This window comes from Theropithecus gelada, chromosome 12 (genome assembly GCF_003255815.1).
Source record: "Theropithecus gelada isolate Dixy chromosome 12, Tgel_1.0, whole genome shotgun sequence".
Taxonomy (NCBI): Eukaryota; Metazoa; Chordata; class Mammalia; order Primates; family Cercopithecidae; genus Theropithecus; species Theropithecus gelada.
In genome coordinates, this window is record NC_037680.1 from 34881988 (window position 1) to 34902281 (window position 20294).

General features: G+C 36.0%; 1 protein-coding gene across 5 annotated transcripts in view; it reads left to right on the forward strand.

Annotated features, from left to right (window-relative positions):
* Positions 1-20294, forward strand: part of PKP4 (plakophilin 4) — a 230779-nt gene that overhangs the window by 64138 nt on the left and 146347 nt on the right. For all 5 annotated transcript variants that reach the window (XM_025404979.1, XM_025404982.1, XM_025404980.1 and 2 more), the window contains exon 2: positions 8759-8895. In XM_025404979.1, the coding sequence (XP_025260764.1) occupies positions 8764-8895 (132 nt within the window). In that variant the 5' untranslated portion in view covers positions 8759-8763. The remainder of the gene's footprint in view (positions 1-8758; positions 8896-20294) is intronic.

Genomic DNA, 20294 nt, shown 5'->3' on the forward strand with positions numbered 1-20294 from the left:
CTTCGTTTTGTTGAAACAAATTCTCTGAGTCCTAGTATGTCCCAAAATACCCTTTATTTTGCCTTCATATTTGAATCATAATTTTTGGTCAGTACTTGGAAGCTATTGATAAATCTGTAATTGAGAAGATGTGTGATGCTAATTTGATTTTATTTCTTTTTTCTCTATGGTAACATATATAATTTTTTCTTTATCCTTGGAACCTAGAAATGTCAATGGCTTGGTCCAGGTGTAGCTTGTTTCATTCATTTTATTCACTTATTGTCTCATTTTAAGTGATTTGTTTTCAGCTCTGGGAATTTTCATTTCTTACTTCTTGTAGTATTTCTTCTTTTTTCTCTTTTCCAAGATCTTGGAGTAAACAGATGTCATTCCTGCATCTGAGCTCTAGTCACCAAACTGTTCTTTTATCTTTTTGTAAAATCTCTCACTCTTTTTTGTTGTTGTTGTTTCTGAGATATTTATTTAGGTCACTCTTATGAAATACTCTGTTTTAAAAAATTCATTTTGCTATTCATCTCACGATTAAGATTTCTTTTTTATCCTGTAACTTTTTCTTCAAGATTTCTGGCTGCTTCTCTTTCCTACATTCAATTCTTAGTTTTAACACTAGGATATTAGTTCTACCTGTTCTACTTTACTTTCTTCTGTTTGGGGAATTTGGTCCCTCCTGGGTATCAGTGTCTGAGGCCTGCTCTGTGTGAATCTCTTCTCTGCCAGTGACAAAATGCTTGGGCACTTGCAGGGTAGGCGCTGACCATCTAGCTGCACTCTCTCTCCCCTTGATTATCCTGACGTTGGCCCCAGGCCTGAGGGCCTCAAGTCTGGGATCTACCAGACTCTGAGCCTTGAGCTCTCTCACCCAGTGTTCCACCCTCTAAAGCCAGCCTTTGCCTCTTTGTGTTACGGTTTCCTCTGGTTGCCTTACCAAAGGTCTATAGCAGTTATCTTTCTGACATTTTGGCACACTGATGACATTTTTAAAATTTCCAGGCTAGTTTTCTTAAGAATGAGAAAATGCCTTTTCTATTATTTCATGGAGTTGGGAGTTGGAGAAAAGTTGAAATTTGTGCTCATCTTGCCTCTTGATCCAGTTTCCCCTATCAGAGTTTTAATTACATTCTTACTCTATTGATTACCTCCATCCTATCTTGGTATATACCCTTTAACATTCCAGGTATATCTCTGAATTTGTCATGATTTTTCATTTCTTCTCCTCCTAGCATCTATGGTGCTATAAAGGATCCTGATTCCTCAAAAAGAAAAAAAAAATGAACCTGTAGTACTTTTCAAAAAGATTTTCCTTTTTTCCTTCTTTCCTCTCTATAAAAAGTAAGATATTTTGGGGAAAGGTTGAAAATGCCCACATGTAATTCATGTTTATCAAGATAGAATTTCCAGTTTTCATTAACCATTTTGCAGTGCTTTCCTTGTGTTATAGAGGCCAAGTCAATGCTGCGTAAGGCCAGAGGAGCACCATTCATAAAAGACACAGTGTGAGCAGCCCAGGATGCCAACAGTGTTGACTCTGGTGTTATATGTTAACCATGTGTTTTATTTTCAAAAATTGTTATTGAATGTTATACAGGGCTGAGGGCATTATATTTTGCAACTTAAACCACTTATTATTGAAGTGGATTCCTTCTAGGCATTTATACATCATAAAATTATATTTAGTCTAGTTTTAAAACAAGAAGTAGTTTAATTCTATTAAAAGTAGATAATCTTTAGTATTTAAGTTACTAAATACTATTCTATTTATCATCATTGAAATATTCTAAATTATTTTATTTATAAACTGCATTTAATACGATACCGTGTTTATTCCACTATATTATTCTTTTTCTATTTTATGAGAAAACTATGAAAATACATAAAATATGCATACAATTAAAAAATACTGAAAAGCAAGCACATCTGTGTAACTGCCACCCATGTCACGCCGGCGCTTTAGAAGTTCTTCATGTGCCCCTCTGAGATCACAGCCCCCTCTCTCCACGGAGGTAGCCACTCCTCTGACTTTGGTGATGGTCATTTCCTTGCTGCCTATGCATGCATTCTTAGTAAGCATAGTTTTATTTTGCCTATTGTAGAATTTTACATAAATGGAATCCCACTGTTTGTGTTCTTTTGCACCTTGCTTCTTTTATTCAGTATTGTGGTTGACAGTCATCCTTGTTTTATGGAGAGAGCTTTGGTTCATTGATTTATTGCTATAGATGAAATACATTGAATGAATATATTACATTGTATTTATCCATTCTACTGTTAATGGTCACTTGAGTTGTTAGCAACCTATCGCTTTCACAAAGAGTGCTGCCGTGAACATATTTCTATAACTCTCCAGGTGCCCATGTACAAGAGTGTCTCTACTTAATCAGGAATGGAATTACAGGGCTACAGAATGTACATGTCATCAGCTGCACTAGATAATGCCAAAATAGATTCCAAGGAGTCGTTGCCATTTACACTGTCATCAGTAGCATGGGATAGTTACCATTGTTCCCACATCCTCACCAGAATTTGATACTGTTTTGCCATTCTGGTGTTTGTGTATTGACTACTCATTGTAGTATTAATGTTCATTTTTCTAATTACTAATAAGGTTGAGAACTTCATTATTGGTCATCTAGATTTTCTCCTCTTTATACAAACCTTTTGCTTAATTTTTTTTTTTACCAGATTACCTTGCAGTGATATTTCTAGTGAAAAATTCATAATCAAAAACATTTAACTACTCTGCATAGATTATTCTCTTGAACTACTATGCTGTTTGGCATAGAGCTCTTTTCTAAGCAAATTCTTGCCAAGACATTTGAATTTTTTTATGAACTGCCTGATTAGAAGGTTAGTATGCAGCTACCTCTAATCCTCCTGAAGAGTTGCAGCTTTTGGTTATATTTCTATTTCCAGGATATTTTAAAAATATAACTGCAAGAAGTTTATCTGATACTCCTTTTAGAATTCTAGACTCAATGCCATATGCTCCTGAAGATGTTTAACTTTTCAGGCAAATTCTTAATTTCCTAGTACTTCATTCTTCTGCAATATCTGTTCCAGTTTCATTATAAGTAAAACAGAGAGAAACTTATCTTTGCTATATGATGATACTCTTAGCAATTTTTTCTACTTATTACTGTTAAAATATTTTATTCATCTAATGCCTATTTTCTACACTTTTATCTGACGTTAGTATCTTTATTTTTTGAATCAAATTTAAATATTCACACTTTCTTTAACCTTTATTTTTTATTAATTTTTCTTAGGCATCATTATTTTGTCATATCAGTTTTGAAATTGTATTTCTCATCAACATTTTTTTGAGTGTTCATAATGACAACTATATGTTGTACTCCAGACACCTAAATCAAGAAAGAGAAAAATAACTGGAGTCCAACTTATTTTACTAAAAAGATGAAATAAAGTGTACTTGGTATGCTTTCGCCAAAAATTATTAGTAAGGTGAGTAGAAGGGAATTAAGTAGAGAAAAATTCAGTATTTAGTTGATTTTCCATCTCTGGAAGATTTAAGACAGATGATTTTGTGGACTATTATCAGCTCTGGTAAAAGAGATCATACATATTGAATAATAGGTTACACCTATATATTACATCTATAATATGCCAAAAAAGCCTTCAGTAGTCATACTAGAGTATATGTGGTCTGCAGCCTTGAGCAGAAAAATTGCGTGTTAATCACTAAGAGTTGAATATAAGATTAAGATACTTGCATGCGTATACACACAATTATACTGCCAGTTTCACATATGAGCCTCTTTGTGTTCAATAAAGATTATGATGAAAATGCACAGCTGTTCATAGTCAACCCTCCTCTAAAACTGTGAGGATATCATACTTAATTCACAATATTTATCTTGCTGACCCTGCTTCCCAGGACCAGTGAACCCAGAGGAGGCTTCTTAGAAGCCTCAAAAGAATTTAGTCTAATGGTATGATTTAAAAAAAGAGACCTGGGCAAAGAAAACGTTTATTAAGTAAAGGCTAGGATAAAATGAGAACACAGATATGCATACCCACACATGTAAGAGCTGATCACAGATTCATCTCTGAGCTTTGTATAGCCAAAGAGAAAACCAGCTAATGCTACAGTTTCCAATAGCATCCACCATTCCCTTAGGAAAAGCCTAGGTCCTGGCTTTCAGATGGCTGATACAGAGACAGTGTGACACAGTAGACAACATTCTGAAAACTCCTGAGGAACATTCACATCTGTTTAGAATCTAGAACTTGTTTAATCTTAGTGAGGGCCTCAGGGTTTAGAGTTTCCTGTTTCTGCCACACACAGTGCAGCATCCCTTCTACACTATCCCTCCTGCAATCATCATCCAGACCCTGATTAAAGATCTCTCATCATGGGAGTGTGCCACCTTCAGAGGCAATCAGTTCTTGAAATTTTAAGCATTTGACTATTAGCTCCAAAAGGAAAGCCTTCCGTTATTGTTCCAACCTTTAATTTTGATTCCAAATATAAAGACAATAATAATATAGGTTAATACACATTTATTACAAAACCATTAATTTTTAGTCTGGCTCTTGGGATTATAATCTAAAAAGCCTCCTTCAGAGGCTTATAGGCATCTGCTTTTCAATGCTGGATTTCTCTTCTTCAGGTCAAATTTTCTCTTCTTGTTCCATTAACTACCACTCTCATGTCTCCCAGTGAGCTTTGAGCTCATAAAGAGCAGGAGCTGTGTCATTCACATCCTCCCTGTCCCCTTGCCTGGAAATAAATGACTGGATCCTTTTAACATCCCACTCATCATCTCTTGAATGGGTACACTGTGTCCATTCCTGTTAATGTGCCGCCCTTATCTGGAAGTAGTTATGTCCCAAGGAGCCTGAAGGAAAGTTGTAAGCTCGCTTATGCCCTTCCTATCATCCTAATGATTTATAGCAACACAGCATAAGATCACCTTAGGTTTGGGCAGTCTCGTTTCACTTATGATTCACTCATTTTGCTCTTGAACCTGAAATGCCTACATTGATTTCCCAATATGCTGCTGAGCTAACCTAAATACAGGACCTTGTATTTATTCCTGTTGTTTTAAATCTCATCAGAGGCAGCTCATTACTGCAGTGTAGCAGTATATTTTTTGTATTTTAATTTTATCTCCATCTGGTAAATTCAATATTCTTCATCATCATTGAAGATCTTATGTATGACTTGTATTGATATCATGGTTAAAACATTTGGTGGGGTTGGGTCAAGGTCAGAACTCTGGCATTACATTAGAAACCTCTATAGATTGATGTATTTCATTCAACTGTTTACAGATTGTTGGAGTCAGCAGTTGCCCTTATTCCAGCCCCATTTCTATGTTAATGACAATGTCACGGGGGACTTCTAATATCATATACGCCCCACTGGAGTTTGGGCAACACTGCATGGTTACACTGCCCCAGACAGACATTAGACCAGCTTAACATGACTTTTCTTTGGTGCCCCATTTTATTTCTCACAAATCACCTCTTGGATAAAATCCTTTAAAGAATCTCACCCAAGATCTGTGTCTAGCTCTGTAGTTTGTCATGTGAAGAGTCTACCTTCCCTTTTTCCAAAAACAGCCATGGCATTTTCCTCCTTCCAGTTTTCTGGCATGCCTTCATTCTCTGTAGAACCCTCAAAAATGATTCAGCAACCTATCTGCAAGTTTTCCCAGTTCTCCGGAATGTGATCACTCAAATCAGGCAAATTGAGGTCACTGAGGGAAGTGCGAGGCCTAATTTCTCACAGTCGCTTTACAATATAAGTGCTTTTTTTTTTTTTTTTTGCTGGTGGAATGGAGCAATAATATTATTCTGTGACTCCAGTCTTAGCTTGATACTTTCCAGTTCATTAAATGATCTTACAATTATGAAAACTACGAGAAAATGGATAGGAAACCTTCATAGGTTTATAACTTGTCAGCACAGTGTTATCGCTCCCCTGCCCCATGTTGGTTGTGGCATATTGAGACTGCTCCAGAGATAAGGGGTAGGGAAGTGTCTCACCCTTAGTAATGACAGGTACCATTGGCTTTGCTCCTCATCTGGTGACTGTTCATGGCTGCCTGTGATGTGACCTAACCTTTGAGGAATCAGAATAGATATCATCCATGTCTATGAAAATCTCCTCTCCTGCCAAGCTTCTCAGCATTATATTACTTTCTTTTATACAGTTACAAGGTCTCTGACCCTCCTCCTCTTGACTTTAGCATTACTACTTTTCATTTACATCTTGCTGTACTTTGCCTTGATCCTATGTTGCTGCATCAGCTAGGTGATGAGCCCCCTAATGGTCAGTGTCCCTGGGAGAGTGGTACTCAGAAAATGCTCCTCTGGGCTCATTGGTCCTGGGAAGCAGGGTCAGCAAGATAAGTATTGTGAAATTAAGTATGATATCCTCACAGTGATGTAATACCATAATATAATTCTAGGTCTTTTTAATAGTAAGACGCCTTCTATATTAATAAATAATTACTTCCCCAATTACATTTCTGTTTCTCCTTTTCTCAAATTCTCTTTGTTCACTGAATTTTTCGTTTTCTTTTTCTTCTTACACAGTGGTTGTTTCATGATATTATACTCTTGACATTTAAAATTTTTAGTTCTTGGCATTATTTGTTTCACTGTTGCATAGTAACATTTTTGTTCTTTGCAACCATCTGCTTATTTTAAGGTGTGTAATTTTTCAATGGCTAGAATACTTTTATATCTTTACTTGCCTTAAATGCTAATCTAGGATCTTTGTGTAGCATTTTTTTCCTTTATAGAGCTTATGTCTACTCTTTAATGAGCACTTGATAGAGAAAGAAAATTTTATTCAGTTGATAATATTTTGTTTTACATCTCAATAAACATTCCACATACACTAAAAAATATAGATTGCCATAAAATTATTACATTGTATAAAGAACTAGCCATTTTTATCGGTGAGGTAGTGAGGTAGAACTCCCCCCACTCCCGCCCCACCCAGGACACTTAGGTTTTGATCCTACTCATCTCCATGTCTCAGGATCCTTCTATTCATACCTGAGAAGATCCTGCAGTTCAAAGTCTATCTAGGCCTTATGCGCCGTGAAAATGGGAGATTGAGAATTCACTTGCTAGGGCCGGGCGCGGTGGCTCAAGCCTGTAATCCCAGCACTTTGGGAGGCCGAGGCGGGTGGATCACGAGGTCAGGAGATCGAGACTATCCTGGCTAACATAGTGAAACCCCGTCTCTACTAAAAAAATACAAAAAACTAGCCGGGCGTGGTGGCGGGCGCCTGTAGTCTCAGCTACTTGGGAGGCTGAGGCGGGAGAATGGCGTGAACCCGGGAGGCGGAGCTTGCAGTGAGCCGAGATCACGCCACTGCACTCCAGCCTGGGCGACACAGTGAGACTCCGTCTCAAAAAAAAAAAAAAGAATTCACTTGCTAGATAGAGCAGGCATGAGAACTCATGAGGCTGGTGTCGGGGGAAATGCACAGATAAACTAATCAGATCCACTGTCCATTTATGCCTATTAATATGACAAGAATAAAAAAAACCACCAGCAGAAACATGAAACTTAGACCCTCTCCACTAACATGGAAGCCAGGAGAGTAGGGAAGAAGATGGGAGCTCAAAGGGCATGTAATTTCCCCTTTTACTTACGGATTATTATTTTGGAAACTGATACTGAAATTTGAGGGAATGGGGAAACAAGTCCCAGATCAACTATAGAATTGAAGACTGTGGAAGTTAATTGATTAAATTGAAATATATAATAGTAGAGTAATTTGCAAGAGAAAACTGAAGAATGTTGAGGAAAATGTTTATAGTCTCAGATGTCCATATTTGAATATACGATGTGACACATCTAAACAGATAGGGTCTCTCGGACATCTTAGGACTTGGCAGAATTTACCTAATGACTGGAATGAGACAATGAAAATATATCATCCTTCATTCATGTATTCATTTATTTTAGTGAACATTAATTGAATACCATTTAATATGCCAGGTACTTGACTAGTTTCGTGGTATGATAAAGACTGTACTCACAAGAAAACAGAGAAACTGACATGTAAATGAGTTATTAAAATTTTAATAACACTTTACGCTAACCATCGATTCCCCCTGTTTTCCAAAATTGTAGAAAGTCCATATCAGGTCAGTAAGTCTCTTGACAAACACACTGCTCTCACTATGTGTTGTCTTAGGAAAGGCACTCTAGCTCCTGCCAAGAACCTATTCTTCTGTCATAAGCTATGGGCCTAAAAAATAGATTTTCTTTTCAACACCACATTCCTAGTCATTGTTATCTTTGAATAATCAGATTCTTCTAAAGAAACCAAGCTAGCTGTAAGACTGCACCAAGGATGAACTTGTTGCTAGTTATTAATATATTATATTTCTTTAAAATAAGCAGACTTTTATTTTTAAGGCTTCTTTAGGTTTTAAACTCTTTTTTTCTTTTCTGTTACAAAAACCTCTTCTGCGATTGGTAAAACATTCTTCTCATGTCAGTTAACATTTGTAGATGTCTTTTTGTGTGCATGTTACTTTGAAAACAGACCCCTATAGCAGTCTAGAATGTATATTATTTAGTTTCTTGATAAGTTAGTCATATTTACTTATTGGTTACCATTTAGAAAATTTAGCAATTTAACAAGCTTTTGATCATGGTGTGTAGACTATAGTCTACTGTAGTTGCTAGGAACCATCTGTAAATCCTCGGTTCCTGCAAGGGAGCCCAGAAGAAAGTGTTAACCCTTTGCCTGCTTGATTGCAGGAGGAATGCCAGCTCCTGAGCAGGCCTCATTGGTGGAGGAGGGGCAACCACAGACCCGCCAGGAAGCTGCCTCCACTGGCCCAGGCATGGAACCCGAGACCACAGCCACCACTATTCTAGCATCCGTGAAGGAGCAGGTACATCCTCGTATTGAAATTTGCAATGAGTTATTTCTTAATGCCTTTAAAAAATTAATCTTTGGATATGTTTTAAATTTGTCTAACGTCCTTGACGCCTTCACGTTTTCTAATTATAAGGTGTTTACATCCCTGAGTACATTGGGATGACTGGCATGTAGAGCTGCTCCAGGTGCCAGTCAGAATCGGAACATGCAGGATACTTGTGCGTCTGCAAGTAAGGACAATCTCGATGGTGATCGGTGTCTCTGTCTCTCCCACATTGCAGAGTGTGTGCATGCACGCAAAGCTGTGTGAAGCATAGTTCTCAGTGCTGACTTTTCTATCAGGACTCTGGCAACCTGAGGCCTGTAATAGCATTAGGTATTTTGAACATTTTAACATAGGTAGTATATAGGGTTGTCTCTGTGATTTTTGGATAAAGGCTATATTTGTGTGTTTGTCTAAATTTAAGTATATTCATTTTGTGAGCTAATGTTCTACAACTTGTCGAACTGTGCCAGTTTGCTTCAATGTCATGTTTATGTTGATTTTTTTAAGGCATTAATACTCTTTATCCTTCAAACTCAAGTAACCTTCTATATTAGGTCTTATCTGTTGTGCTTAGAGAAATTAGAATTCTGCAATTTTAATTTCTTAAGATTTAAAAGCTTAATAAGGTAAATGTAAATTTAAAGCTCCAGGGATAGTTTTTTGTTTTTTGTTTTTTTCCTGCTTCTTCTCTCCAAAAAACATTATATGTCCCCTGTGAGGGTTATTTTGTTGAAATAATCTAAGATTAAGTTTTTTTTAAAAAAAATCTTATAATTAAGCCACTGGATGTTTTTTCCTCAAGATAGGTAATGTTGTATTTGCTGGGATATTCCTTTAAAAGTCAGTATCAGTAACTCAGATGACTAATGATGACGAAGATTGAGGAAACATTTATTACCTTATTGTTGTACTATTTGCTGTAACTTGGAATGTGGCATGAAAGATTGCTCTATAACCGTGACACATGTCTGACGTTAGAACTATGTTTTCAAGAAAAATTATTTCAGTTTATTCTAGTAACAAGATGTCAAAATAATTTTTTTATTCCTCAATGAAATTTGAAGTTTTTAAACTTTCCACAAAGAGTTTGAAAAGGTACAAGATATAGTCAGTATAATTTTCATCTTCCACCAAACTATAGAATAGACGTCTAAGCTTCTATTATCTTTAGGGGAGAAAAAAGGACTCTTCGATAGCACTTCATAGTTGTCAAGATTTGACCCACAGAGCTGTTAAGGGTGAGAAGCCTCAGATTTATTTGGGGCTCTTAGTATATACTGTGTTTTGGTGAAATGTGATAAATTTATCAGAATGTTTAGAAATGACTTAAAACTATTAGCTGTGTGCAGTAAACATAGCAATGGTAACGTTCTGTTTGTACCTTGAGACCATATACCCTATATGTAAGAAAATAAGGAAACTTGTTAAGATTTTGACACTAGAATTCCTTGATGGCCTCAAATGACTTCAAAATTTTATCTTCTGGCAGTAAATAGTGTTCTAAATAAGTATTTTATGGGAAATGCTAAGAAGAGTTCTAGCTTCTCAAGGCAGCCAAAAATGTATTTATCCTATTCATTAAAACAATTATTATATATAATTAGTTAGTGGGATGCTATACTCTGGTCTTTGGTTCTATTCCTGTTGTGAGAAATTGGAGTTCATTAATATATATTTGCAGTTTCGTACATAATTTCTTTTAAAAATTTTAAGTACTTAGCATTTCAGTTGTTTAACCCAGGATACCACAGCTGTATCTTTTTTCAAGATACTCTCCTGGTTTTAAATAGCTCCCCTGCAATTTTTGTGGCACCAGGCAAAATATAGTTGGAGTAAAAATTTCTTAAGACCCTCCTGAAATATGTCACTTCCTATCATCTACCCAATGGGATAGAGCACAGAAAAGTTAGATCCAAGTAAGAAAACTAATTACCATTCACCTTATATGTTTGATTTTAAAATTTACTGGTCAGAGTGTGACACTCAGCCCACTGTTACATGCAGTTACAATAAATGTTGGTCATGTTTTATATCCAAAAGAGCAATATTCTTAGATGGGATGCATAATTATTATTACTTTTTAGAGATGGGGTCTTGCTGTGTTGCCCAGGATGGAGTACAGTGTCACCTTCTTAGCTCACTGCAGCTTCAAACTCCTGGGCTCAAGCAATCCTTCCACCTCAGCCTCCCTAGTAGCTAGGACTACAGGCATGTACTACCATGCCTGGCTAATTTTTAGTTTTTAATTTTTTTTTTAGAGATAGGGTCTCACTATCTTGCCCAGACTGGTCTTTAACTCTTGACCTCATGCAATCCTCCTACCTCAGCCTCTCTAAAGTGTGAGGATTGTAAGTATGAGCCACTGTCCCTGGTCCATAATTACTATTTTTTAAAAAAGCCTCACTGCCATGCCATAATGGTATCCACTCTGTGATCTCAAATAACAGTCCTTGTTTCGTGGCAGCCGTGTCTTAAGAATGGTGTTTCCTTAGGTCACAAAAGGAAGGGACCCTAGCAGTGCAACTGGGTACATGGAGTAGGTTTCCATTCTGTTTTCTCTGCTGACCATGTGATCTTGGAAAGATTTCTTAACCTTTCGTTTCCCAGTTTGCTTATTTATAAGATGCAGATAATAATAGTGAGGACCTTAAATTAACCTAGGTAAAATGCTTACAACAGTACCTGGCCCTTAGTAAGGGCTAACATTACAATTGTCATTATCATTTCTGCATAAGAAGAAAAGGCTCCTCTTAGGAGGAGCTAGTGGTTCTACTTGTAACCATACTAAAGATTCAGTGAGCCGTTTTTTTGGACATTGATAGCAGAAGACAAACTTTGAATATTGAGCAATGTTTATGCTGTGACAGTAGTTTACTTATGCAGACACTAAACTTTAAAAACTTCATATTGATCTCACAAAAACTATACATAAACATATAGTTTTATATATATGTTATGAGAAAGAGCATATAAAAATAAATTTTATGAACATGCTAATTTATTGCAACCCCAAACATAATGTCAAGGCACTTGGTTAAGGAATTGCAAAGTAGTATCTTACAAAATTCACCTGAATTTTGAGAGGAAAAGTCTGGGTTCTTCAGTAAAGTACATCTAAGCCAGTAAAATACCTCACACATACTCCCCTTGGGCAATTCATGGTAATTGGTAGGAAGGGAAATGGCAAGCAACCAATAGCAGTCTTGTTAACAAACCATTAGTCTATTAAATATCTGAAATTGGGCATTCAGTGTCATAAAACAATGAACTCTTTCTTCACTGGGCTGTGCTTTCCCTAGAATCCTCCAGCGCCAGAAGCTAGCTGTTCCTTGTTCTTTGGCATAATGTTAGAATTTACAATGTCTTTTGAGAAGTGATAACCTCTCATAGTGGTGTCAGTCATGTGGATGTGTACCCGCGAAGGTACAGAAAAATCCTCACTCCTTGACAGAAAGAATCCTTGCTACTTCTGTTCAAACGCTGCCTCTTTCATGAAACATACCCAGCCTGAAGTCAAATCTCTCTCCTGATCTCTTTTAGCACTTTATGCCACTGTCATGACTCTTAATAGTATGCTTTTTAGGATTTATATAACCAGCTACCTAAGGATAGAGCCATGTTTTATGCATTGTTTTATACCTGTGTTACAGGTTGCTCCTCTCCCAACACCATGGATATATTAGACCTGCAATAAATGGTTGTTTGAGCAGGGAATGAATAGATAATACTTACTATCGATTACTTTGTCACCAATTTGCGGTTTTATTAAGACAACAAAACCTATAGCCACATTCACAGAAATACTGCGAGCAAGAGAGTCTCACAGCACCTAGAAAACTTGTCACTCAGCTGAACATTCTTCTTAAGACAATTTGAATTGCACTATATCCATATTGATACAGGATTTAAATCCTATCTCTTCATAGTGCAAAATAAAATTTTATTTTGTATCTATGGTCAAAAAATGACATAAGTGTCATAACTTTCATTTCCCATCTGTCCAATTTAGTTGTAAGTTTAGGGAATAAAAGGATGTGGTTATCTTGGTGATGTCACAAAATATCCACCAGTGTTATGTATATCGGGTGAGGCAACTACTAAAGAAATGTTAAGAAATATGCTTTAAGAGAAATAAAAAGTCAATCCACAGGAATAACAAGGTGATGTGATTCCTGGACATGATTCTGAAATTACAGGAAATGTCAGAACTTCAGCCACCAGTTGACTGTAATTAGGATCATCCTTTAGCAGGTTCTACTGCTCAACTCAACTCCTAATAAGAATCCAGGAGTCCATGATGAATACAGATGTAGGAAAGGAGGAATCTCCTAATAGTTTTCAAAAATATCTGACAAACTTGATACTGATTAGTGCCTAGCATAATCTCTTACATGTAATAACTAGATAAAGAAATACAGCGCTGGGCATGGTGGTTTGTGTCTGTAATCCTAGCACTTTGGGAGGCTGAGGTGAGCAGATGGCTTGAGCTCAGGAGTTCAAGACCAGCCTGGGCAACATGACAAAAACCCTGTCTCTACAAAAAATACAAAAAATTGGCCAGGAGTGGTGGTGTGCGCCCATGGTCCCAGCTACTCAGGAGAATCACTTGAGTCTGGGAGGTCAAGGCTACAGTAAGCCGTGATCATGCCACTGCACTCCAGCCTGGGTGACAGAGCGAGAACCTGTCTCCAAAAAAAGAAAGAAAGAAAAATGTGGTGCCCTCAAAGGATCCTGCCTCTTCCTGTGAAAACTTTAGATTAAACTGATTGATTTGTCACTGAAATGCACAGCACACCCTTGGATGCAGAGGAATTGGAATTTGATAAACCATTCGCTGCTCATCAAGAGCCTTGCTGCTGCCCTCTGCGACTTACTTAGATGTGTCAGAATGCTCACTCACAGGCACAAGGAAGCAGCAAGCCAAGCACCATGTGCAGGGTAGTATTATCAATTGGTAGAATACATTGTAGTTTTATAATGGTTCCGATATGATCTCTTGGTTTCAGAAACACTCTTTAAAAAGACAGTATGGCCAATCATGGCTAGGATTTGCAAGTGTCTTTCACAGTTCTATGTAGGGTGCAAGTTGATTTCTGGTTTTATAGAATTGCACATGTAATATTCATTAGAGTCTTTCATCTTCTGTCATAAATTTGCTTGAATAATTGAGATCTCTATTTGAACTTGGCCATATTTTCAGGCTCTTTAGCCACTTCTTTTTTTTTTTTTTTTTTTTTGAGATAGACTCTCGCTCTGTCACCCAGGCTGGAGTGCAGTGGTGCAATCTTGGCTCACTGCAGCCTCCTCCTCTTGGGTTCAAGCAATTCTTCTGCCTCAGCCTCCCATGAGTATCTGAGATTACAGGTGTATGCCACCACACTCAGTTAATTTTTGTATTTTTGGAAGAGAGTGGTATCTCCATGTTGGCCAGGCTGGTCTCAAACTCCTGACCTCAGGTGATCTGCCCACCTTGGCCTCCCAAAGTGCTGGGATTACAGGCATGAGCCACTGTGCCTGGCCCACAAACCACATTCTTTTATTTTTGGTTAATGATTTCCGAAGCTTAGAATCTAGATTTAAGGTTGAAGCCAATCCAGATAGTATGAACTGGTAAGCAAAGAATAGATTTGGTAAAATATGCTAATTTTATATGCACTCTTTTTACTCTGGTGAGGTCTCAAATTAGATACTGTGTGTGCTGCTTTTGTTATCTTTGATGAGTGAAAATTGCAATGTTCCTCATTTGTGTGGCTCTTAAAGAGAATACCACTTTCAAGATATTTTCTGGCTTTTTTGAAAATAACCATTCTATCTTCAGTATGTCCATATTAACTTAAGCAATATTTAAATATCAAAGAGTGAAATGAGAGCCAGAGATCCTTAATTTTTTGAAGATAAAATAAGAAAATCTGAAGCCCAGCTGTGTCCTATTGATGTTACTTCATTTTTACATAGATATCTTAGCTTCAGTAATTACACACCCTTCCTGTATGGCAAAATGCCCAGAAGTGAACAAATTCCAGTACAATTATTTACTTTATTCCTCTGGAACTGAAACAACTCAACTGTTACACACCTGCCTTTGTAACTTCCTTTTGTTTGGCCATTTTGCTTATTTACAATGAAATAGTCCTCTTTGACACACCTCAGCCACATGCAGAAGAGAATTTTTATTTCAGCTGTAAACAAGCATAGTTTGTCACTTAACTAGAATGTGCTGTGTAAGTACAATGCCTGAAACTTCTGACTTTTCCCATTGGCAACTTAGTTATTTTTCCAGTTGGTAACTAAATTATCCTGGCAGTTGTTGTTACTGTGTATAACCTATAGTGAAGTTTCTAGTGCCTGAGCTGCAGCATCTAACCCAAGGTAAGATTGAATCTCAGTGGTTTTTGTAGGATCATCAAATTTTACAGCTTTATATCCATAATATTGTAGAAACGAGGTTCAAAATGAGGACAAATGGCAAAGCTCTTGTGACACTGGTTGACTTGTATTCAAGAAGTCTGAACTCTAAAATGGCTCTCAGGAGATCAGTCCTCTTAAGTTGCATGTACCATGGTCAGAATTTAATATTTCCCTTCATTTTGTTAACGATACAAGGTGTCCTCCACCTCAAGCGTCCCTGTGATTAAAGAATACTACAGAGTATGGCCAACAGGTTTATTCAGTATTTGAGTACTCCCCACTTCCCAAAGAACACGTTGTCCTTCTCAACATTAAAAAATTAGACTGCCAAGAGGTAGCTAATAACAAGCATATGCATTTGGCTAGCTGTCTACATTTTCCAGTAGTCTGATGAATGATCAGATGGACCTGCTAGCAAAGCTTCCAGTCTTATATGTCTTCAACTATATATTCAGAATAACTTAGTATTTGTTCTCTTTGATTTCATTGGAAGCATCATTTTAGGTTGTATTGACACTGAAGGGTTTGTTTGGAAGACTATTAAATTCTATGAATTTGAACAGACTCCCTGTGGCTGTTCACACATAACTGGATCACACATGCAAACATGGAAAACATAGTAGGTGCCCAAAATATTTATCAGTTAATGAACTAAAAATGTAAACATGTTTACAGGGCCTCCATACTTAGATTAAGCTTCCTTTTAATTAATTAAGAACTGTTTATTCAAAGACTACTCTGAGCAAAGTACTTTGTCAAGGAATGGGTTGAGGGGGATAAGCAGACATATAAAGATGATCTATTTCATATAGTTTCTACTCGCAGAATAATGCAGAGGCACAAACCATATTTATACTTCAATATAGAGTAATTGACACATTATGAATATTCATTAATTGATCCGTAAGAGACAAGAATGTTTGTACTTTTGCCCCCTTTTAATTTAAACAGGCTATCTATATGTATTATGTCAATTTTATGTAAGTTTGTTAACTTACACATTTTTAGCTTTAATTTTTACCACTGAATTACCATTACATTTGAAAATAATGGAATATTTTTGCTTAATTTTTACCATTGAATTAGCATTGTTTCGTTTACATTGAAAGTGATAGAATATTTTTCCTTTGTTAACACTTAAAGCCAACCGTGACTGCACGTTTAAAATTGTAAATTCCTTTTCAGTTGAATAATCCAGTTTACAGTTTCTTTTCAGAGTTAAATTATGAATATATGGAATAATTTCCCCCTGTACATGCAAACTTTATGCTGTTAAATTTGAAATGAGTGACTGCTGAGTTGGTGAGATTAAATGGATGAGAGGATTATTCAGCATTGAATTCTCTGCTTTGCATGATCGTTTTTCTCTTTAGAATCACTTCTGGAGAGAAAAATATTTCAGAAACATATTTTTCCCTTCAGGTATAACCCTAAAGTTATTCCATAGCTGTTGCAAAACATAGCCTATCTAGTGCCTATCTTCATATTTAAGGGCTCTCAATTTCTAAATTGCCATTTTTGTTACTTTGCAAAAATGTGTCCATATGGTCTTACTTCATCTGTTTATATTTTACGAATTTATTGTTCCCAAAGTGATCAGATCTGCTTGTACCTCAGCAAAGTAATTTGGGTTATGGTTATTTTATTTCAGGCATTCCTAAGAAAGATCATTTAAAATGTAAAGTTCTTTTCAAGTAGTTCAAAGACAAATCTATGTTTTAGCTTATAGAATCTTAAGAGTTTTTATGTACCCAAACCTTAATAATGTAGGAGTTACACAAAGTGGAAACAGTCTGCAAGCAAATTGAAATAACACATTATTGAAACTTAAAGAGAAATAATATACTATGCAATTATATTCTATATAGTTATATTTCAAATATGAAAATAGCTATCATAAATTAAAAGTATACTTAGAATTTCAGTCTGTGTGGCTCTTGAAAGAAAATTTAATTTTCCTTTAAAAATTGGAGTTCAAAGCATTTCAATTTATAAACTGTTTAGTATTTTAACTTATAGTCTTTTTCTTATGAAAACTCCTATAAAGCAATGTGGCATCAGTGAAATGTTTATCGTGAGTTATCATCTACCCTAATAGGCATATATCTCATTTAAAAAATTTCCCCAAATCATTATTAGAGTCTAAACCAAGATTAAAGTCTTAACCACTGCCTATGGCCTTCTAATAAACTATTCTGACAGAATTAATAACTCTTACTATTTCATTCATATGTAGTATTTCTGTATTCTGATATTCCTTTAGAAATACCTTTCCATCACAAAGTCAACATAAGCCATGATTTCTCTTCTTTTGAAAATACTTCTATTAGTTATTTTTAAAGTAAGCCCTTTATGCCCAACTGAAGAGTCAAGTAACACCGGTTTTCATTCATAAGCTTAGCTGCCTTATATATTCCTTGGTTTAAGTCTAGGACTGTTGGAAGGGACGATGCTTACTGGAGTTTTCCCATTGTCCCACTTTCTCATTTGTTCCTTAATAAGATAAGTAATATTATTTTTCTATAATGTAAGCTCTTAACAGCAAGATTTTGATTTTATTTCAGTTAGCAAAGAATAGTGAAAAGCAAATTCATATTAAACTATTATGTGAAAAAATATATCTTAGTGATTGCTGCTGTTGACATTCTAAGCTGATTGAGTAGAAGATTTGAAGGTCTGTAGGTACGACTGTGAAAAATATTTGTGGATTTATGGGTACTGAACAGAATGCTGTTGCACTTAGCTCATTTGATCTGCACTACAAATTGGGCAAATCTGTTTTATTGATGTGGAATAATTTATCTAGTTGAACAATTTTTTTAAAAAAGCAAACTTTTTAACCCTGGATAAAACTTCAGTTTCCCACTGAAAACCTTGTCAGAGTTGGAGAGTGCTCTTCTTAGTTTAAAACCAGTAGATCAGAAATGCGAAAAATGGATCATCTCTGGCAGGTCTGCCATTGTGCGAACAAAGACCCTTCATTGCTTTACTGGGCCTGCTGCTTTTTGATGCAGCTAGATTGCTGTCTCTGTTCTCACTACTACTACTACCACCACCACCACTACCACTGTTACTACTGCTGCTGCTGCTGCTGCCACAACAGGAAACAAATGACAAATCTAAAAAAATTATAATTGTGAGTAAGATATAAGAATCAGTGATCTCTATGGAATAGAAATCCAATAGGAGAGTAACAGCTAACATTTATTGAATACTTACTATGTACCAGGCATTGTAGCATTGTACTTAATTCTATAAGTGGAAGATCTTCTATGTTCCTTATCACAAATTTTGGAGGTAATGTAGTAAAAAGTCTTTCAGGTTATTTTGGCCACTGAACATCTCATCTCAGTTTCTTTGTTCTATGTGTTTTCCTACCTTTTTCAACTAGTGGAGCAATATATAGTCTTGAACTGTACAATATCCTTTCAGTAAATATTTTTATTCTTGAATTACCCAGAGTGTTTTCTGGTGCTTGTAATTAAAAACCCTGATTATACAGGTCAGTATCATTATTACCACTATTTACAGATTGGGAAACTAAGCTCAGGAAAGTTAAGTAACTTGCTTAAACTTATATAATTAATAAATAGGGAATATGAGATTCATATCCGGGCAGTCTTATGCCAGATATGCATACTAAACGATTACAATCTGCAGTGAAGTCATTAATGAGAAGAATGCATACAGAGGAAAACTGAACATTGATGGTGACAAGCATGTGAGATCTTGTCCTGGAATATGGAAGAAAAGAATGAAAATGTTGTAATAAATTCTGCTAGACATGGAAGCCATAGAAAGTAGATCTAATGAAAACATTGTGGGTTTTCTTGAGAAGGATTTTAGAGTAGTTAGAAGAGAAGCAGTACTTAAGTAGACTTTAAAAACAATTTTTATGAGCAGAAAATAAAGCTCTGAGTGTATAGATTTAAAGCAATCATCGTATTCCAGGCACCAAAGACCAGTCTCGAAATTACTTTTATAAAATGTCATATTTACAAAGGGAAGGAAGAAAAACCTTTGCAATTCAGATAAAAGAAATGGTTTATCTACAAAAGATAAAATCAGGCTTCAGTGAAACACTAAATTCCAGAGAAGATTAGAGCGATGTGTATAGAGTTTTGAGGGAAAGTGCTTGTAATCCAAGAATTTATACCCAGCTCAATTGTCTTTAATATGTGAAGGATTGCAAAGATACTCTCAGACATTCAAGGATTCATGAAATGTGTTCACTCTTTTCCCCCTGTTTACCCTTTTTGATAATTAAGGATTTGTTCTCTTTAGGGAGGAATTAAATTTAAGACTCAAAAATTAGAAATTCATAGTATGTAATTACTAGTGGATCTTCTCTTAGTTAAGGTTCCAAACCAAGAGTCAAGGATTATTGGGTATTGGTCAATTACATTTTGAAGTCCTCTGCTTTCCTGCTTCTCATGATCCGTAAGCCATGTTCTCTTTCAAGTAGTTCAGATTGATAGACTTTGTGTAATAACTTATGTCATAGGTTGTTGGCTTATTGCATTTGCAAAGAAAAACCCTAATGTTTAAGCTGAGATCAGATTCCTATACATGTTATCATCTTTCTTGGACCCATGAGTACTGTTTTAATTGTGCTTAAAATATCAGTATTGGTAATGGGATCTTAGTTATGTTAAAATATGTACTCACTTGAAAAAGTCTTGTAAGGCAATTTTCAAAGGTGTTTTTGGCTACACAGGATAAGAATTGTGTCCTAAGCAAAGGAGGAAGTAAACAGCAGGGGTTTGGCAGGTACTTTCAAATGAGTGAATAAATGAATGCAGTCTGTGCGGAATAAATCAGTACTGATTTGCCTTACTTACAAATCAGTAAGGCAAAACTGTGACCACCTAATGAAAAGGGAGTACTTGCCATCAACTAACACTTGTGAAAAGAAACATTAATAACTAATATGCATGTGAAATAATGGTCTACCTCAC